This window comes from Centruroides sculpturatus, unplaced genomic scaffold (genome assembly GCF_000671375.1).
Source record: "Centruroides sculpturatus isolate CEXI.00-Female unplaced genomic scaffold, Cexi_2.0 scaffold2017, whole genome shotgun sequence".
Classification (NCBI taxonomy): domain Eukaryota; kingdom Metazoa; phylum Arthropoda; class Arachnida; order Scorpiones; family Buthidae; genus Centruroides; species Centruroides sculpturatus.
In genome coordinates, this window is record NW_019386105.1 from 44,865 (window position 1) to 62,807 (window position 17,943).

General features: G+C 50.6%; 6 protein-coding genes across 6 annotated transcripts; 3 read left to right on the forward strand and 3 right to left on the reverse strand.

Moving 5' to 3' along the window:
• Positions 1 to 1,363: 1,363 nt before the first annotated feature.
• On the forward strand, positions 1,364 to 1,783 carry LOC111613616 (putative esterase/lipase 1). Its single transcript, XM_023354968.1, has one exon. The coding sequence runs from the start codon at positions 1,364 to 1,366 to the stop codon at positions 1,781 to 1,783; it is 420 nt and encodes a 139-aa protein (XP_023210736.1).
• Positions 1,784 to 6,691: 4,908 nt separating this feature from the next.
• On the reverse strand, positions 6,692 to 7,966 carry LOC111613617 (GTPase Obg-like). Its single transcript, XM_023354969.1, has one exon. The coding sequence runs from the start codon at positions 7,964 to 7,966 to the stop codon at positions 6,692 to 6,694; it is 1,275 nt and encodes a 424-aa protein (XP_023210737.1).
• Positions 7,967 to 8,303: 337 nt separating this feature from the next.
• On the reverse strand, positions 8,304 to 9,056 carry LOC111613618 (uncharacterized glycosyltransferase MG025 homolog). Its single transcript, XM_023354970.1, has one exon. The coding sequence runs from the start codon at positions 9,054 to 9,056 to the stop codon at positions 8,304 to 8,306; it is 753 nt and encodes a 250-aa protein (XP_023210738.1).
• Positions 9,057 to 9,058: 2 nt separating this feature from the next.
• Positions 9,059 to 9,748, reverse strand: LOC111613619 (UDP-galactopyranose mutase-like). Its single transcript, XM_023354971.1, has one exon. The coding sequence runs from the start codon at positions 9,746 to 9,748 to the stop codon at positions 9,059 to 9,061; it is 690 nt and encodes a 229-aa protein (XP_023210739.1).
• A 688-nt stretch (positions 9,749 to 10,436) lies between these two features.
• Positions 10,437 to 12,281, forward strand: LOC111613620 (DNA gyrase subunit B-like). The gene has a single exon (XM_023354974.1). It carries the CDS (start codon positions 10,437 to 10,439, stop codon positions 12,279 to 12,281), a length of 1,845 nt encoding a protein of 614 aa, XP_023210742.1.
• Positions 12,282 to 12,447: 166 nt separating this feature from the next.
• Positions 12,448 to 14,981, forward strand: LOC111613621 (DNA gyrase subunit A-like). Its single transcript, XM_023354975.1, has one exon. The coding sequence runs from the start codon at positions 12,504 to 12,506 to the stop codon at positions 14,979 to 14,981; it is 2,478 nt and encodes an 825-aa protein (XP_023210743.1). The 5' UTR covers positions 12,448 to 12,503.
• The last annotated feature ends 2,962 nt before the right edge of the window (positions 14,982 to 17,943 follow it).

The following is a 17,943-nucleotide window of genomic DNA, read 5'->3' on the forward strand; positions in this document are numbered from 1 at the left end:
GGGTTAAAACCGGCACGATTAGTCCGCCGGGCGTGTCAACGGCGATCGCGATGTGAGCGTGGCGGTGCCCCACGGCGCGCTCGTCAAACACATGGGCGTTAATCGTTTGGCTGTACTTAGGTAAAACGCGCGAAGTCGCAAAGACGACGAGGTCGTTAATTGAAATGCGCGGACCGCCGCTTTGAGCGGCCTTTTTAAAGCGCTGGTGAACTTTGGTTAAATTGCTCGCGTCAACGCTGATCACTAACGTCGCGGCGGCTGATTGCTCCTTTGACTTGAGCATCGCTCGGGCGATCGCCCGGCGCATCGGTTGGTAATCAAAGGGTGAATCGCCGCTGGCTCGCGGCGCCTCGCTCGCCAGCTGTTCAACTAGGTCGGGCTGACTGACTTGGTTGACCGCGCCCTTGATCTTAGCGAGCTGNCCTCGCCAGCCACGACAGTGACGCTTTGCTCCACCGCAAACAAGTGCTAGCTCGGATCAAAACCAAAGCGGCGCGCAAAGTGATGAAAGACGATAAAATTCGCGATCAACTTAACCAACTGACCCACGAAATTATTCAGTTTGAACGGGAAGTGGAAATTAAAAAACGGATCGCCCGGCACAAGTGAAAAATCGCGCGGCGCGAGTCGAAGAAAAACCCCTTTGAACAACCGAACCAAGTTGAGTAGGGAGGATGACGTGGCAAAAAGAACCAAACTAATCTTTAAATCGGCTTGATTAACGAGCGGACTGGTGCTTCTAACGCCCTTCGCGGGTCTAAGTTGCTGGCAAAAACCGCAGGCCATCCAAGCGCAAAAAGACCGTCAGTTAGATCCGTTGCTGGACATCATCGGCAACTTAACCACGCAGCGGATGACCGAGTACCCCAGTCAAGTCGCCCGCCAAAACCAAATCATTGGCGACCTATCAGAACTAGGAGTTAGTCAACGGACACCAACCATCACCGGAGTAGTTTTCCGATTTCGCGTGGTTCGGATTGACGACTTAAAAGGCGAGATTACGCTGGAAGCAGTCGTTCGGAAAAACCAGCAAGTTAGTCGCCGACTAATTTACGTGAGCGGTTTTTACTCCCAAAACTGACACAAACTTAACCAAGCACTGGAACAAATAAACCCCGAACTTAAGACGAGCTGAAACCACTTAAAATCTTCCCAAGTTGCCGAAGTTGGGAAAATTTACCAACTTGAAGATCTCGGCGTAGAGCTAGAAATCCCCGCACTAATTAACTGGAGTGCGCGGATCAAAGTGAAACAGATCAGCGAGCAGACCGGTCAAATTGAGGGCAACTGTCTCCTCACATACGCCGGCGTGGTCGGGACCTTAGCGGTCAAGATCAGCGGATTTGCAATCTAAAGGAAAACGATGAATTCAAAAGTTGAAACGACCGAAGATGCACTAGTTAAAATCAAAATTAACCAATCGTTCATCTCCTACCATCTCCAAGACAAAAACATGCGTTGGACGGCCCTGTTTGTTCACGGCTTTAACTCCTCGAGCGATTTTGCTAAGCCGCTTTTTGGTCTCAAGACTAATTACAACATCATTTCGGTTAATTTGCCCGGCAGTCGCTACCTTGACCACGACGAGGCTGAACTGGGCGTTGACTTTTACGTCAAACTGCTCGAAACATTCATTAAACAAAACGTCAAAAGTCGGAAAATCGTTTTGGTCGGTCACTCGCTCGGCGGCGGTATCGTGGCCGCTCTTAGTCGTCTAGCCAAAGTCAAACGAGTTGTTTACGTGGCGGCGATTAATCCCCACATGATCTACGCCCGCAATTGAACGGCTCTTTACGACTTATTTTTCGGCCAGGGAATTCACAAAAGTATCAAAAATATGGTTCTCAAAGCGGGGGCGAGAATTTACGAATCGCTGGTTGACAAAAACGCGGTCGTCAGAGAAATTTGCGACCAGAAAGGTCGCTTTGTTCCGATCATTAAAAACTACTTACTTAACACCGAGTACATGAGCGAAATTCTCAAAAACCAGTACCACCAAAGTCTGCGCAAAAAACCGCTCTTTATCATCGGCGACCAGGACCGCGTAGTTGAAACAAGTCGCTTTGTTAACTTTGTTGAACAAGACCTAGGTCAAAAAGTGATTGTTTTGCCCCGCACTAAACACAATCCCTTTCTGACCCAAGCCGATCCGATCAACGAAATTCTCAACCAAATCATGCCCGCTAAAAAACGTTTCTTCCGCCGCAACCTAATTAAAGTGCGTCCTGGCCAACTCGTGCAATCAATCGCTGTCAAAAACGCCAAAAACGTTCAAAAGCCAAACCGCGGTGACTAATTTGGTTTTTGCTGACTAAGTCAAGCTCGGCCATGACACGCTTTTGTTCAGGCAAGTAAAAGGCTGGGTCAAAACCAAACCCGTCCGGACCGACTGGAACCACCAATCGTCCGGCTACTTGACCTTCAAAAACTTGGACGCCGTTCTCGTCACAATAAGCAATCGCGCAGTGGTAACGGCAAGTCGGATCTTGTTGGCCCAGCAACGCCAAAAGGGCCAGCGACTTGACCCGGAACGGAGCCTCGCTGAGTCAGCGGCGCGAGTAAAGACCGGGAAAATTTCCCAGCGCCGGAATTTCCAACCCCGAATCATCGGCCAAAACTGGCCGACGGTAAAGTTGGTAGTAAAAGCGGGCTTTGAAAGCCGCGTTGGCGGCAAAACTGTTCCCTTCCTCGGGCACGTCGGGTAAACTTGGCTTGCTGACCAATTGGCCGGCTAACTGCTCGGGGTCGTAACTTTTCCAAAGCGCCTCGAACTCCTCAATTTTGTGCTGATTAGTGGTGGCTAATAAAATTTTTAGCATGCTCGGGTCTGCCTTTTGCGACTTGGAACTTGGTAGTCGCAAGCGTAAAGCAAGCCGTCTTGGCAAACGATCACTGGTGCGCCAGTGATCTTTTCGAGACACGCCCGGAAAACTTTGATCCGCGTCTTGCCAGCGCCAAGTAGCGCGCCGGGAATGGGACTAAGCGCTCGGATCCGGTTCAGCGTTTGCGCAAGAGTGAGGTGCTGACCGAGCGTTCGGAACTGCTCGTCAATTTTGTGCGTTTGGGTCGCTTTTTGATCGTCTTGAGGCTCGGGGTTAACTTGACCAACCGCAACCTTAGTTAGTCAACCGATGATGTTCGCGTTAGTCAGTTCCACCACTTTAGTTAGCGCACTCGCTAAGTTGTCCTGCTGAGTCAAAGCAGTTTCGGCTCTAAAATAAACCGGTCCGCTGTCGATCTGACGGACCATCTCCACTAACGTAACACCGGTCTGGCTGACTCCGTCTGAAAGAGCGTAATGGACCGGGCTTGGACCGCGGTAAAGCGGTAAAAGCGAGGCGTGAATGTTAAGCGATTTGAGTCTCCCCAGCGCGAGCACTTGGTCGGGCAGCCAAAAACCGTAAGCAAAAGTCAGCAGTAAATCGAAATCCAAATTTTTGAGCAGCTCTGCTAGCTGGCTGGCGCGAGTCGGTTTGAACAGTCGGTAGCCGCGCCGAGTCGCCCACCGGCTGACGGGCGTCGGGGTTAAAATTTGGCCCCGGCCGACTTTGGCGTCGGGTTTGGAAATAACGGCCACCACCTCAAAGTGCTGGGCGATCAGATCAAAGGTGTCCACCACAAAAAACGGACTGCCGGCTAAGACAATTTTCACTTTAGTCCTTGCTCGTTTGGACGCGGCGTTCGTAAACGATCTTGTCGCGCGTGCGAAAACTTAGGTTAGCTTTCAACGTTCGGGCGGTCTGTTTTTTGACTTTGGCGGGCAAACTGACGGGCAGTTTGACGCTAATTTGGTCAAGTGCGGCAAAAAGGTCAACTTGCCGAACTAAAACCACGTGAGCCGGCAAGTTGGTAATTTCGACGAGCGCGGTTTTGTTGGAGTAAACCACCAGCGACAAAGTCGCTAACTTAGTCGGTAAAAACGGTTGGAGCAGTTTTATGTTGAGATCGTTTTCTAAAACGGAGTTAGTGACTAGTTCGGTCTTAGCTTGGTAAGTGCGCTTTCAAGTCGGCTGACTAGCATCGCCTTGGATGACCCCTCTCAGCGACTTGATTTTGACTACGACGAGCGCCTGACTGGTGATTAAAATTCCGTCGATTTGGAGCCACTCGTTTTGCTCGTTTTTGAAGAGCGCCGATTCGATGTATTTATTGCCGGTGTGACGAGCCCAAAGTTTAATGTCGTCGGCGATCGCTTTTTGAGCGACTTGCCCAACCCGGCGGACTAGTTTCTGGTAGACATAACTTTTGATTAAGTAGTAGACTAGAAAAACCGCCCCGACTAACATGAACGTGACACCGCCAACGATCCCGATGTAATAACCTAAACTAACCTGGGGTCAAGCCAGCGCGTGGGCAAAGTCAAAACTAGTCCGGAACATTACCAAGATTATAAGTGTAAAAATCGCCGTAGAAAAGAAAAATTTGCGTATAATTGATCTAACTTTTGCGGAGGAGTCTATGGCCAGCATTAAAGCCAAAATTAAAAACATCGCCAAAATCAAACGTCAAAACGTTCGTAACCGTGCGATCAAGTCCCAAGTCAAAACGGCGCTTAAAAAAGCTCGTCAAGCTGTTTTGACTGACCCTTCCCAAAGTAAGGCGCTCGTTTCTAAGGCTCACAAAGTGATTAACAAAGCCGTTAGTAAAGGCGTACTGCATCCCAACAACGGCAGCCGTAAAGTTTCTCGTCTTGATCTTTTTGTGAGTCAAAAAAGTCAAACTCCACCGACCGAAACTAAAGCAGCCGTTCCAACCACTCCAACTCCCGAAAATTAATCTTGCCTACTCGTCGCCCAGCGAAGCCGGATCCAAGTTATGGTAAACGGCTTGGACATCTTCATCGGCTTCAATTTTTTCAACTAAATTAAGAATTTTGCGCGCTTTCTCAGGTGGCAGCTTGACCTCTAAGTTAGGCAAAAAAGTCACTTCTGCGCTCAGTCAATCGCTAATCCCACGTTTTTCAAGCGCCGTTTTGACCGCTTGAAAATCTTGGGGGGACGTTTCGACAAAGTAACTCTCGGAACCGACTTCAAAATCTTGGGCGCCGCTCTCGAGACTGTTCAACATCCACTGGTCGTCGCTTTGGTTAGCGCTGCGAGCAAACTCGAGCAATCCCTTCCGCTCAAAAATGTAACTGACGGCCGAAGCGCTGACCACGCTGCCGTTAGCTTTGTTAAAGTAGGACTGGATCGATGAACTGACGCGGTTGGCGTTGTCGGCTAGGCAAATAACTAAGAAAGCGACTCCGTTCACGTTAGCCCCGTAAACGAACTCCTTGTAGTTTTGACCAGCTCCGCTGCCGCTCGCTTTTTGGATCGCGTTCTCAATGTTTTTCTTGGGCATTGAGGCCGCCCGAGCTTTGCTAATCGCGTTTCTAAGCGTCGGGTTAGCTTGCGGATCGGCTCCGCCCAGACTGACGGCAACCATAATTTCCTTGGATATTTTTGCAAAAGTTTGGGCCCTTTTGACGTCCTGGGCCCCCTTGCGGTGTTTGATGTTCGCTCATTTGCTGTGTCCGGCCATTAGTTATAATGGATTATATTATGAAGTGGCTCAAGGTCATCAAAATCCTCGCTTTTCCCAGACTCAAAAAAGCTGCCCGGCAAGAGTACTTACCTTTTCTCAACCAAAGCCCAATCGCCGACACGCTGGTCGTTTCGCACACCTTGCACCGCCAAACTTACCAGTGGTTGCGCAAGTTCAAAACACCCCAGTACAACCGCATGTGACTTTTACGCAAAAAAAAGGCTTTTAACACCTTGTTTTTCCAACAACCTTACGACGTAGTTGTTTGTGACCGTTACGGCAACGTTTTGGCAACTTTTGTTAACTTAGCGAGCGGCTATGTTTCAAGTTATTACCCGAGCGCTTACTTCATTTACTTCATGGTGGTCGGATCAATCAAGTTTTACGACATTCGTCCCAGTGACCGGCTGACCTTTAAACGTCTTTTGCCGAGTTTGCAAATTCTTCAGGACTTAATGGGCTTAAAGTAGGCGCGCGTTTGTGGGCGCTGGCCTTGATCAAAGCGCTGATTTTCTCGCGGCTGGACGTTGGAACTGGTTCGCCCGCTAAAAAAGCGTCGATTTCTAAGTACGAAACTCCGAGCTCCTGCTCATCGCTTTGACCTGGGTAAAGGTTAGCGCTCGGAGTTTGCTGGATAATTTTTTCCGGCACGCCAAGCTCGCGAGCGAGCTCCCAAACCTCAGTTTTGCTGAGGTGTAAGAGCGGAAAAAGATCCGCTCCGCTGTCGCCGTGCTTAGTAAAGTAACCTAAACTTCACTCAGCGCGGTTAGTTGTGCCAACCACCAAAAATTGCTTTTCTTGGCCCAAAGCGTAAAGAGTTAGCATCCTCAGACGCGGCATGATGTTAATCCGCGCTAGGTGAGTAGTTAAGTCCATCTGCTGAACTAAAAGGCGGTAAGCGCTTGTCAAATCAACTAGGCGCGTCGGTAAATCCAACTGCTTGGCCACTAAGCGGGCGCTTGCGATTTCGTTTTCCCGCTCAATCGGCATTAAAAGCGCTAAGGCTTGCTTGCCAACCGCCTCCTTGACTAGACTAGCAACCACGGCCGAATCAACGCCGCCTGAGAGACCAAAAATTAACCCTTTGGCTCTACTAGCGCGCAGTTTCTCCCGGAGTCAACTAACTAAGTAAGCGCGGTAAGTTTTCATTTCCAGTTGCTCCAAATTATAAATCAGGATCGCTTTGCCAAGTCAGTTGGTGGCCGAAAATGCTCACGCTATCACCCGGCTTAGCCGCCAGTTTGGCGAGCTGATCCCAAACGCCGAGCTGGCGCATCTTGCGGTTAAAACGCCGGATATTGTCGAGCGAATTGAGCGGAATGCGCTGGCAAACTTTTTCAACCTCGCTGCCTGTGACCGCAAAGCTGTTTGGACCAGTCCGTCTGACCAAAGTCGGCTCGCTAGTTTGCTCAAGTTCAATCGTCAATGCTAACTCCTCGCCCTGGTCCTGAGCGGTTGAGCGATTTTTTTCCAAAAGCGCGGTCACGCGGGCTTTGAGCGTTTCAAGTCCGGCGCCGGTCTTAGCCGAAACAGCCAAAACTTGGTCTGGTCCCAACTTTTGCACGAGCGTCTTAAAACGTTTTTCAAAGCCGGAACAATCGCTTTTGTTAGCCACGACTAACTCGGGCAAGTCGGCTAAGCGCTGGTCAAAACTAGTCAGTTCGTTACGAATCGTTTGGTAGTTCTTTGACAAGTCATCGTCGGCTTGACCAAGGTCAAGCACGTGCAAAATCACCCGTGTTCGCTGGATGTGTTTTAAAAAGGCGTGACCAAGACCTTTGCCTTGACTCGCTCCGGCGATCAAACCCGGCAGATCAGCCAGCACAAACGAAAAATCGCCGACTTTGACCAGGCCAAGTTGGGGTACGAGCGTGGTAAAAGGGTAATCAGCCACTTTGGCTTTCGCTTTGGAAAGCCGACCCAGCAAAGACGATTTGCCGACCGAAGGCAGTCCGACTAGTCCCACGTCGGCCAAAACTTTAAGACTCAAATCGAGGCGGCGTTTTTGGCCCGGTCGACCGTTTTCACAAAGTCGCGGAGCCGGGTTGCGAGCCGACTTAAACCGGGCGTTGCCATGGCCACCAACTCCGCCGCGGGCCACTAGGTAATTTTCCGAACTTACCACGTCGTGGACCAGTTTTCCCCGCTCGTAAACAAGCGTGCCAAGCGGCACTTTCACGACTAGATCTTGACCGCTGGCGCCGGTTCGGTTCTTGGACTGGCCGCTAGAACCCTGCTCGGCCTGAATAATCTTAAGTTGGTGGAGATGAACGAGCGTGTTGAGTCCGCTTTCACCGCGCAAAAAGACGTTGCCGCCGCGACCGCCGTCACCGCCGTCAGGTCCGCCCCGGGGAACTTTTTTCTCGCGTCGAAACGAAATAACGCCGTCACCACCGCGCCCGGCGCGCACTTCAATTTGGCATTCGTCAACGAATTTCATGCCCTAATTTTAGCCTTTCTAGCTCTTAGCCCCACTCGGCCATGATGTTGGTTTTAAAGCGCGCGTAGAAGAAGGCGCCGATCCGAATGATCGTCGCAATCATGTAGCCGCGCGTAAAACGCACTAGCCCAAAGAAAGCTCCGCTCAAAATTAGTCGCCCGTACTTAGGTTGGAGTGCCAAGAGCATTTTTAGCGTTTCCATGATCGCCCGGTGCTTAGCAGAGATGCGCGGGTCTTTCACAATGATTAAAATGCGCCACTGGGCTAAACGACGGAGTGCGACGATCGCGTAGAGCAGCATTTTACGGGAGTAAATTTTGTCAAGGTTAACTTGCTGTCAGATGGTCGTTAACACTTCCAGTTGGTGAGCCGCGTTTTTGACCATCACTTTAATGTTGATCGACTGTTCATCGCGCCCGACGTAGTAGCGGTACAGGGGTAGGGGCAAGTAGTAGAAAGACTTGACTTGGAGGAGCGGAATCAAAGCGAACTGACTGTCGGTGTAGTAAATCCCTTCCAGCTGGCGGTACTTAATCCGGCGCAAAAAATCGAGTCGGTAAACGAGCGAATGCATCGTAATTAGGTCGCTCGGTAAGGCGATTTGGCGCGTGTCAATGATCCGAAACGGCTCGATGTAAGCGCGGAAAGTTTTCCGGTAAGTTTTGTTAACTCCGATTTTTTCAAACGTGTGGTCGGTCACAATCACGTCAACTTGGGCCGACAAACCGGCGCTAATGTAAAGCAGTTTAATGAAATCTTCGGTGCTGAAGGTGTCGTCAACGTCCAAAATTTTAAAGTAGACGCCGCGGGCTAAACTGAGGGCGCGGTTGATGACGCTCCCGTACTGCCCGTTGGGCTTGGCCACCACGCGGATAAACTCGGGTCGGACTAGCTCGTTTAACTCGCGGGCTAGTCCGCGGGCGATCCGGAGCGAATCGTCGGTTGAGCCATCGTCGATCACGATTACTTCGTAAAGCCGAGTTAAGTTGCGCTTGATTAGTTGGTGGTTGACGATCGAGTGGATCGCAAGTGGCAAAAATTTTTGTCCGTTATAGCAGGGAATAACGAGCGAGTAGAGTGGTCTTTTCATCGCTAACCCGGGGCTTTCCCAAGCAATTGGGCTGCTTTCTCAAGCGCGATTTTAACCGCCTGGTCCATGTTAATGTACTTAAACGTGGCTAGGCGACCAACCAGATGAAGGTTGGGGTACTGACGAGCTAACTCCTGGTATTTTTGGTAGGCCACCTTAGCTTGGTCAGTCATCATCGGGTAGTAGCGCGTTCCAAAGCGGGGCGAACCCGGTTGGTAAGCTCCTGGGTACTCGCGGGTGATGACAGTTTTACCGACCACCTTTTGACCGGTCATGTGTTTGTACTCGCTAATTCTAGTCATGGTCGGATCGGCCGGGTAGTTGACCACTCCCACGGGTTGAAACTGATCCCGCGCCAAAGTTTGGACTTTAATGTCGAGCGAACGGTACTCAAGCAGTCCGTAGCGGTAGTTGAAAAGGTGGTCGATGGGACCGGTGTAAACGAGCGGTACTTTGACTTGTTTAGCCCGGTAGTAAATTTTGCCATCGCGAAAACTGATCAAGTTGCTGGCGTCGGTCTTTAAAATCACTTTGATATTTTTGTGGGCGAGCATTTTTTCCACGCTCTTGGTGTAACCTTCGATCGGCAAGCCCTCGTACTTATCAAAGAAGTAACGGTCCTGGTAGCCGATCGTGACTGGCACGCGGGCTAAAACGCTCGGATCAAGCTCGCTCGGATCTTTGCCCCACATTTTGCGGGTGTAGTTGGCAAAAATTTTTCGGTAAACAAAGTCGGCTACCTTTTGAACGAGCGGATCAGCGTTTTGGCGTAACTCGCCGATCGTGACGCGCTTGTCAGTGCCGTAAGTACTGGTTAAAATGTTTTTGATTTGCTCCGCTTGGTCGGGAAAAAAGCGGTCCACGCCCGTGAAGTTAAAGGGAATCGGGATTAAGTGCTGGTCAACTTGCCCGAGCACGCGGTTGTGGTAGCCGTTTAACTTTCAGAACTGACTCATAAAACGGTAAACGCTTTCGTCGTTAGTGTGGAAAATGTGGGGACCGTAAACGTGGGTCATCACGCCCGAAACGGACTGGTCATAGATGTGACCACCCACGTGCTCGCGCTCTTCAATCACTAAAACCGTCCAGCCAGCTTGAGCCGCCTCGTGAGCGATAACGGCCCCCGAAAGTCCGGCGCCGATGATCAGAATATCCATTGTATAATTGCTATTATAGTTCAATTGGTTGGATTGGCAAAACCGGGGCCAAAAGACGGTTTCTCCGCCGATTAACTACCAATAAAACGCCATTTTATGGTATAATTTGTGAGTAATTTACTTTTAAAGTAAATCGGGTTAACAAGGGGTTTTAGTGCAAAAATACGATTCGACCAGTATCGCGGTTTTAGAAGGTTTAGAGCCGGTTCGCACCCGGCCAGGTATGTACATCGGCGGGACCGGAACGCGCGGACTGCACCACTTAGTTTGGGAAATTTTAGATAACTCGGTTGACGAAGCGATGGCTAACTTTGCCACTAAAATTGACATCGTCTTGGACGCAGAGGGCGGCGTGACGATTAGCGATAACGGCCGCGGAATTCCGATTGACATTCACCCGGCGACTGGTCTTTCCACGCTTGAAACAGTCTTGACCCGTTTGCACGCCGGCGGCAAATTTGACTCCGAAACTTACAAAGTTTCCGGCGGACTGCACGGAGTCGGCGCTTCGGTGGTCAACGCTTTGGCGAGCGTTTTCGAAGTTTGGGTCGAGCGCGAAGGCAAAGTCCACTACCTAAAGTTTGAAAACGGCGGTCAGCCGACGGGACCACTGGCGGTGATCGGCACCAGCACAGCCACCGGCACGAAAGTACGTTTTGTGCCCGACTTCACGATCATGGAAAAAAACGAGTGGGATTTTGCTGGGATCGTTGATCGCGTTCGCCAAACCGCTTACTTAAACCGCAACTTGGCGCTGAGCGTGGTCGACGCCCGGAGCCAGCAAGTTATCGAGCGCAAGTTTTGCTTTGCGGGCGGAATCAAACAGTACGTTAGCGATCTTAACGTCGGCAAAACGGCTCTCCACGAGCAAATCATTTACGCCCAAGGTGAATTTAGCGGTGAAAAAGGCACCGTCCAAGTCGAAGTCGCCCTCCAGTACGACCAAGCCTTCCAAAGCAACATCGTTTCCTACGCCAACAACATCGCCACTAACGAAGGCGGATCCCACGTGACCGGTTTTATGGACGCGCTAGTCAGAATTTTGAACAACTACGCCGAGGAAAACAAGATCTTTAAAAACGAGAAGGAAAAGTTGGCCCGGGAAGACGTCAAAGAAGGGTGCACGGCCATCATCTCAGTTCGCCACCCCGAACCGATGTTTGAAGGGCAAACCAAGGGTAAACTGGCCAACCGCGATGCCCGCACGGCAACCAACAAAATTTTGTCGCACAGTTTGGAAAGATTTCTGCTGGAAAACCCCTACGAAGCCCGCCAAATTATTGATAAAGTCATGCTAACCCAGCGCGCGCGGTTTAACGCCCAGGCGGCCCGCGAAGCAACTTTCCGCAAGGACGCCTTTGAAATCGGTTCTTTGCCCGGCAAACTAGCCGATTGCTCAACCAAAAGCGCGGTTGACTCAGAACTGTTTATCGTCGAGGGTAACTCGGCCGGTGGCAGTGCCAAGCTCGGTCGCAACCGGGAAATTCAAGCCATTTTACCGCTGCGCGGGAAAGTGATTAACGCCCAAAAAGCCCACCTTGATAAAGTCTTTAAAAATAACGAAATCGGTTCTCTCATCACAGCTCTTGGCACCGGCGTGGCCAGCGAATTTGACCTCCAAAAACTGCGCTACTACAAAGTGATCATCATGACCGACGCTGACGTTGACGGAGCCCACATCCGAACTTTGCTGCTAACTTTCTTATACCGCCACATGCGACCTCTGATTGAGTACGGCTTTGTTTACATCGCTCAGCCGCCGCTTTATAAAATCACCACCAGTCGGCAAACTTTTTACGCTTACAGCGAAAAGGAAAAGGAAGAGATAGTTGCCGAGCTGGCGCCAAGTTCTAAAATCGCTCTCCAGCGCTACAAAGGTCTGGGAGAAATGAACCCTGGTCAGCTCTGGGAAACAACCATGGACCCCGAACGCCGCAAAATGTACCAGGTTCAAATCGAAGACGCGGCTGCGGCCGACTTAACTTTTTCAATTTTAATGGGTGACGACGTGGAAAAACGCCGCGAATTCATTCAGGAAAACGCCCGCTACGCCCGGGTTGAGGTTTAACGGAGAACTATGTTTAACAACTTTGACGACGACGATAAAAAATACCAGGGCGAGGACGAAAAAATCGCGACTGTCTTTGGCGACCAAACTGAACCCGAACTTGACCAAGCAAAGAGCGCTGAGGTCGACTCTTCACCAGAAACTAAGCCAGAGCCAGAAATAGCTTCCCAACTGATTACCGACGACACCGACGGACTTTCGCCGATCGGAATTTCCAAGGAGATGCGCCAATCGTTTTTGGAGTACGCCATGTCAGTCATCGTGGCTCGGGCTCTGCCCGACGCTCGCGACGGACTTAAGCCGGTTCACCGCCGCATTCTTTACGGTCTCCACGAACTCGGCCTTTTACCTAACGTCGCCTACAAAAAATCAGCCCGGATCGTCGGAGACGTGCTTGGTAAGTACCACCCGCACGGCGACAGCCCCGTTTACGAAGCGATGGTCCGGATGGCGCAAGACTTTTCAATGCGCTACCTACTGGTTGACGGACACGGTAACTTCGGTTCCATCGACGGCGACCCAGCCGCAGCGATGCGTTACACCGAAGCGCGCATGTCCAAACACGCTGCTCTGATGCTCGACGGAATTAGAAAAGAAACGGTTGACTTTGTTGACAACTACGATTCTTCCGAAAAAGAACCGGCTGTTTTGCCGGCTCGTTTTCCGAACCTACTCGCTAACGGCGCGACGGGGATCGCGGTCGGAATGGCGACTAACATCCCGCCCCACAACTTAAGCGAAACGATTGAAGCGCTTGTCATGTTGGCCGAAAACCCCGACGCTAGCACCGAGGATCTCATGCAAGTTTTACCGGCGCCCGACTTTCCAACCGGCGGCATTATTACCGGCGTGCACGGACTGCGCCAAGCTTACCAAACTGGCCGCGGATCGGTCTGCATTCGTTCTAAAACCGAAATTGAAACGCTTAAAAACGGCAAACACCGGATCATCGTCACCGAAATTCCCTACCTTGTTAACAAAGCCCACCTAGTCGAAAGAATCGCCGAACTGGTTAAAAATAAAGCTCTTGAGGGCATCACCGATTTGCGCGACGAGACTTCTCGCCACGGAATGCGGATTGTGATCGAACTTAGACGCGATGTCGTGCCCGAGGTCGTCCGCAACCACCTTTTCAAAATGACTAATTTGCAAACTAACTTCAGCATCAACATGCTCGCTCTCGTGGGCGGCCAGCCCCAAACGCTCGGACTAAGAGACTTACTGAGCGTTTACTTGGAGCACCAAGTTGAGGTGCTGACCCGCCGGACAACTTACGATTTAAACAAAGCCGAAAGTCGCGCCCACGTTTTAAAAGGTCTTAAAGTTGCCGTTGAAAACATTGACGCCGTGATCCAAATCATCAAAAAAGCCGAACACGACCAGGCGGCGCAAACCAATTTGCAAACTCGCTTTAATTTGACACCCGAACAAACTAAAGCGATCATCGACATGCGCCTGGGACGACTGACTAGTCTAGCGACTGAAAAAATGCGCGAAGAGTTGGCCGATTTAGAAAAGCAAATTACCGAACTAAAAGCAATTTTGGCCGATAAAAACTTGCTGATTCAAACGATTATCAGCGAACTAAGGGAAATTCAAACTAAGTACAGCGACGTCCGTCGCAGTCAAATCGTGGAAGGACTAATTGCCATTGATGACGAAGACTTAATTCCCCAAAAAGACATCGCCATTACCATGAGCGCCAAAGGCTACGTCAAAAGAGTGCCGCTCGAACAGTTTCAAATCCAGCGCCGGGGCGGTGTCGGAGCGCGCTCAATGAGCACTTACGAAGACGACAGTGTCGACGCAATTTTGACCACTTCAACCCACACCGACTTACTAATTTTTACCTCGGTTGGCAAAGTCTACCGCATCCGAGCTCACCAAGTACCCGAGTCTTCCAAACAAGCCAAGGGAACGCCGTTTGTAAACGTGATTCCTGATCTAGACAAAAACGAGAAAGTCGTCTCTCTGCTCAGTCTCAACCAGTACCAAAAAGAGCACTACCTTTTAACTGCCACCCAGCAAGGAGTGGTTAAGCGCACCTCGCTCAGCGAGTACGCGCGGATTAACCGTAACGGTAAAAAAGCGCTCGGACTGCGCGAAGAAGACGTGTTAGTGCGCGCGCTAATCGTCAAAGAAGGCGACCAAATCGTGCTTGGTTCTTCCGGCGGTCGGGTGGCTCGCTTTGGAGTCGAGCAAATTCGTCCGATGGGTCGCGGTGCGGCCGGAGTGCGCGGCATTAAACTGAACTTGGCGGCCGGCGAAAAACTAGTCGGCCTGTCTTACTCGCGCCACGCGGATGACAAACTGCTCGCAATCGGTGAGCACGGGTTTGGAAAACTGACTCCGATTGACCAGTACCGGCAAACTAACCGCGGCGCCAAGGGTGTGATTAGTCTTAACACAGCTAAAGCCGGTCAGCTGCGGTTTGTGCGGATTGTCAAAGGTTACGAAGACTTGCTAGTGACCACCAAAAAAGGCATCACCATTCGCACGGCGCTTGACCAAGTCAGCGTCAGCGGGAGAGCGACCAAGGGCGTTAAAATAATTACGCTGGGAGCAAACAACGCCATCCAATCGCTGTCTGTCATTGACAGCGCTAAGATCGAGCAAAAAGTTGAGGAAGCAATCCGGAAAACCCAGGAAATCCAACTCGCCCAAACAAAGACTTTCAGTCTTAATCCAAAACCATCCTAACGCCAGTACTTCTGGGGTAAGTAGCGCTGGGCTACCAGGTAGTTGACAAAATCGTCAAAAATTTGGCGGTCAAAAATGTCTTCGCGGTAGTGGATTAAATCTAGGACGTGTTTAACCGTGGCGTTAATTTTCTTAACCAATCGGCGCGGGTAACCATACTTACTGACATGGTGGTGAAATTCCGGGTAATCAACCACGCGCGCTTTCTCGCCCGGGTAGAGCTTGATGTCTAAGTCGTAGTCGATGAACTTAATCGTGTTATCCTCAAAAAGAGGCGGCGAAGACAAGTTAATGTAGTAGTAAATACCGGTGTGGCGAATTAAACACATTGTGTTGAAAAAGCGGTCAAGCGGTAAAAATCAGACGAGCGGTTCGCGCATTATTCAGCGCGAACCTTTTCTTTCCTGGACTTTAGTTTTGTACATCAAAAGAGCGATCGAATACTGGGAAACCTCAACCACTTTCACGCCGTTTCACTGCCGGTAAAGCGTGCCGTCGTGTTTGTAGGCTTGGACGTTGATAATCGAATTCATGACCGGCAAAGACCCGTCCACTAATGTTCCTTTCGCATAGTTAGTTTAGCCATTGCTAACAAGTTGGATTTGGACGCGCAGATCGGAATCTAAAACGGCTTGGTAAGTGCGACCGATTCGCTTAGCGCGGTGGGGATTGGAAAACTTTTTCGTTCAAACCGGTCCGGTTTGGGCCGGTTTAAGCGACTCGAGCGGTCTGCGATCTTTGCCAAATTCGTCCTTAGCAAAGTACAAAGTTTTGCCGACTAGTTCGGGACCGTGCAGTCAACCGTCGGATTCGCCGTTAGTCACGTAGAAAGTGTGGGTGTCGACCGATGAGTAGATTGAGCGCACAGAAGAAGCTAAGTGGGTCAAAGCGTGGTAGTCGTAAGCCCGCGGGTGCTTGGTGATCGGAATCGCCCGAAACTGTCCGTCCTCCTTGATGTAACCGACGTAGTTGTAATCGGCTTGGGCCGGATCTAGTCAGCCGGCGAACTTAATCCGGTCAACTTCGGCGTCGGACTTCATCGGCACCCGGATGATACCGCCTTTGGCGTTACTCAAGTTGCGCGAGGTGTTTTGGTGTCAAATTAGCGCTAAATCAGCCGCGTTGAAGTGGCCGTTGTGTTCGCGTCATAAATTGATTAATCCGCTTGAAGTAGCCGAATCAGCAAAGGGACGGTCGCTCAAGTAAACGTCGTTTTGCTGAAAACCTTCGCTGTACATTAGTGTGTCGCGTAAGTAAAGAGTTAAGTGTTGCCGTCCCTGACCGTAGGGCGCTTCCCAAGCTCCCGAGGGAAGGACAAGGTCGCGACTCCGAAAGGGCATCGTCAGTTGCATGTATTTGCGGGCGAAAAGTTCGTGGGCCGAAAATAAATACGAAATCCGCTCGCTCGCTTCTTCGGGGTTGAGCGGCGGTCATTCCCAATTCGGGTAAGCCGGCGAAAACGCGTAACCTTCGTTATTATCAAACCCCTCCCAAATTTTTGCAAAGTTTGGCTGAGAACTGTTAGCCGTTTCAAAGAGCGTTTTAGCATCGTAAATTGTCCCGATTGATTTAACCGCTACCGTCTTAGTTTGTTTGCTATTCTTCAGTTTAATTTTCTCCAACATCGGATGCTCAGAGATAAAACTTTCGTAAACGTAGGGATCGCTGTAGAGCGGCGTTGGCACATCGTAACGGAGCAGTTCCTTAAACCGACCCAAAAAGTACTGGTTTCAAGGCTGGACCACGCCCGGATGGGAGTAAATTTCGTCGCTCACCCAAGTCGCATCGTCGCTCTCTAAGTTCATCAGTCAAGTGTTGGCTTCGTGGTGGCGGTACTCGTGGTAAAGCGTTTGAAAAATCAGTTCCACCATCGTTTCCAAATGCTTAGCGTCAGGCGCTTGACTTTGGTTAGAGAAACTCGGCACGAGCGGGCTGATGTTAAGAATGATTTGCGAGGTACCCGGGTAATAAGTTCCGTTGACCGAATCCGAGATGAGCGCGTCTGAACCTTCCTCGGTTAAGATAATTTCTTTGAGCGAGTAAATTTCTGGTCCGACACCCAAGTCCGAGTCCATTCTCTGCCTCAGCATCTCTAAGCCGCGCTCGCCTAAAAACCAGACCGGCTCTTTTTCGCTGCCAAAGTGTTTTAAGTTACGTTCGCGAATTGGCACTCCGCAGTAGGATATTTCCATCCACTGGGCCGGCGTGACCGAGCGGTTTTGTTCGCCAAAACCGCGGGTGAAGGCGTAAATGCTCAGACCGAGCGAACCGATCGCGGTCACAAACAGCGCTCCGACACCTCAACCAATCAAATTACGAGTGCGGCGCAGCGATAACCAATAACGTCTCGGGCGGGGAATTTTTCAGCTCATGATCGCTAACTTTCTGCCGAAATTATAGTCTTTTTCCCTATCATTTGAGCGTGCACCTCCGCAAAAAACAGTCTTTGATCGAGCGTTTTATCCGCTCGCCCTACCTGATTACCGCATGCCCCTACCGCTTAGCTAAGGGAACCATTTTAGAAATCGGCACCGGCAAAGGAGCGATGTTAGTAGCTTGGGCAGGCGCAAAACCAAACCAAACTTTTATCGGTCTTGAAAAAAATCTCGCGGCGGTTAGTTTTATCGACTCTAAGATTAAGACTTCCCTACCAAACCTACGGATCATGGTCGGTGATGCCAAACATTTACCGCGGCTTTTCGAAGGCCAACTGGCTCAGATTTGACTAACTTTCCCTGATCCCTGACCTAAAAAACGCCACGCTAAGAGGCGACTGACCGACCAGGAGTTTCTCAAAATATACCGGGCGGCTTTAGAGCCGGGCGGCGTTTTACAACTCAAGACTGACAACCGCGCTTTTTTTGACTGGTCGCTGGCATCGATTAAGAACTTTGGTCTCAAACTTGAAAAGGTCAGCTACGACTGGCACGCCGAGACAAGTGGCCGCAGCGACTTTCCCAGC

What these genes read in the sequence shown, in the direction of transcription:
- LOC111613617 (XM_023354969.1), bottom strand. Translation starts at nt 7,966, where the DNA reads ATGAAATTCGTTGACGAATGCCAAATTGAAGTGCGCGCCGGGCGCGGT.
- LOC111613616 (XM_023354968.1), top strand. Translation starts at nt 1,364, where the DNA reads ATGAATTCAAAAGTTGAAACGACCGAAGATGCACTAGTTAAAATCAAA.
- LOC111613621 (XM_023354975.1), top strand. Translation starts at nt 12,504, where the DNA reads ATGCGCCAATCGTTTTTGGAGTACGCCATGTCAGTCATCGTGGCTCGG.
- LOC111613620 (XM_023354974.1), top strand. Translation starts at nt 10,437, where the DNA reads ATGTACATCGGCGGGACCGGAACGCGCGGACTGCACCACTTAGTTTGG.
- LOC111613618 (XM_023354970.1), bottom strand. Translation starts at nt 9,056, where the DNA reads ATGAAAAGACCACTCTACTCGCTCGTTATTCCCTGCTATAACGGACAA.
- LOC111613619 (XM_023354971.1), bottom strand. Translation starts at nt 9,748, where the DNA reads ATGTGGGGCAAAGATCCGAGCGAGCTTGATCCGAGCGTTTTAGCCCGC.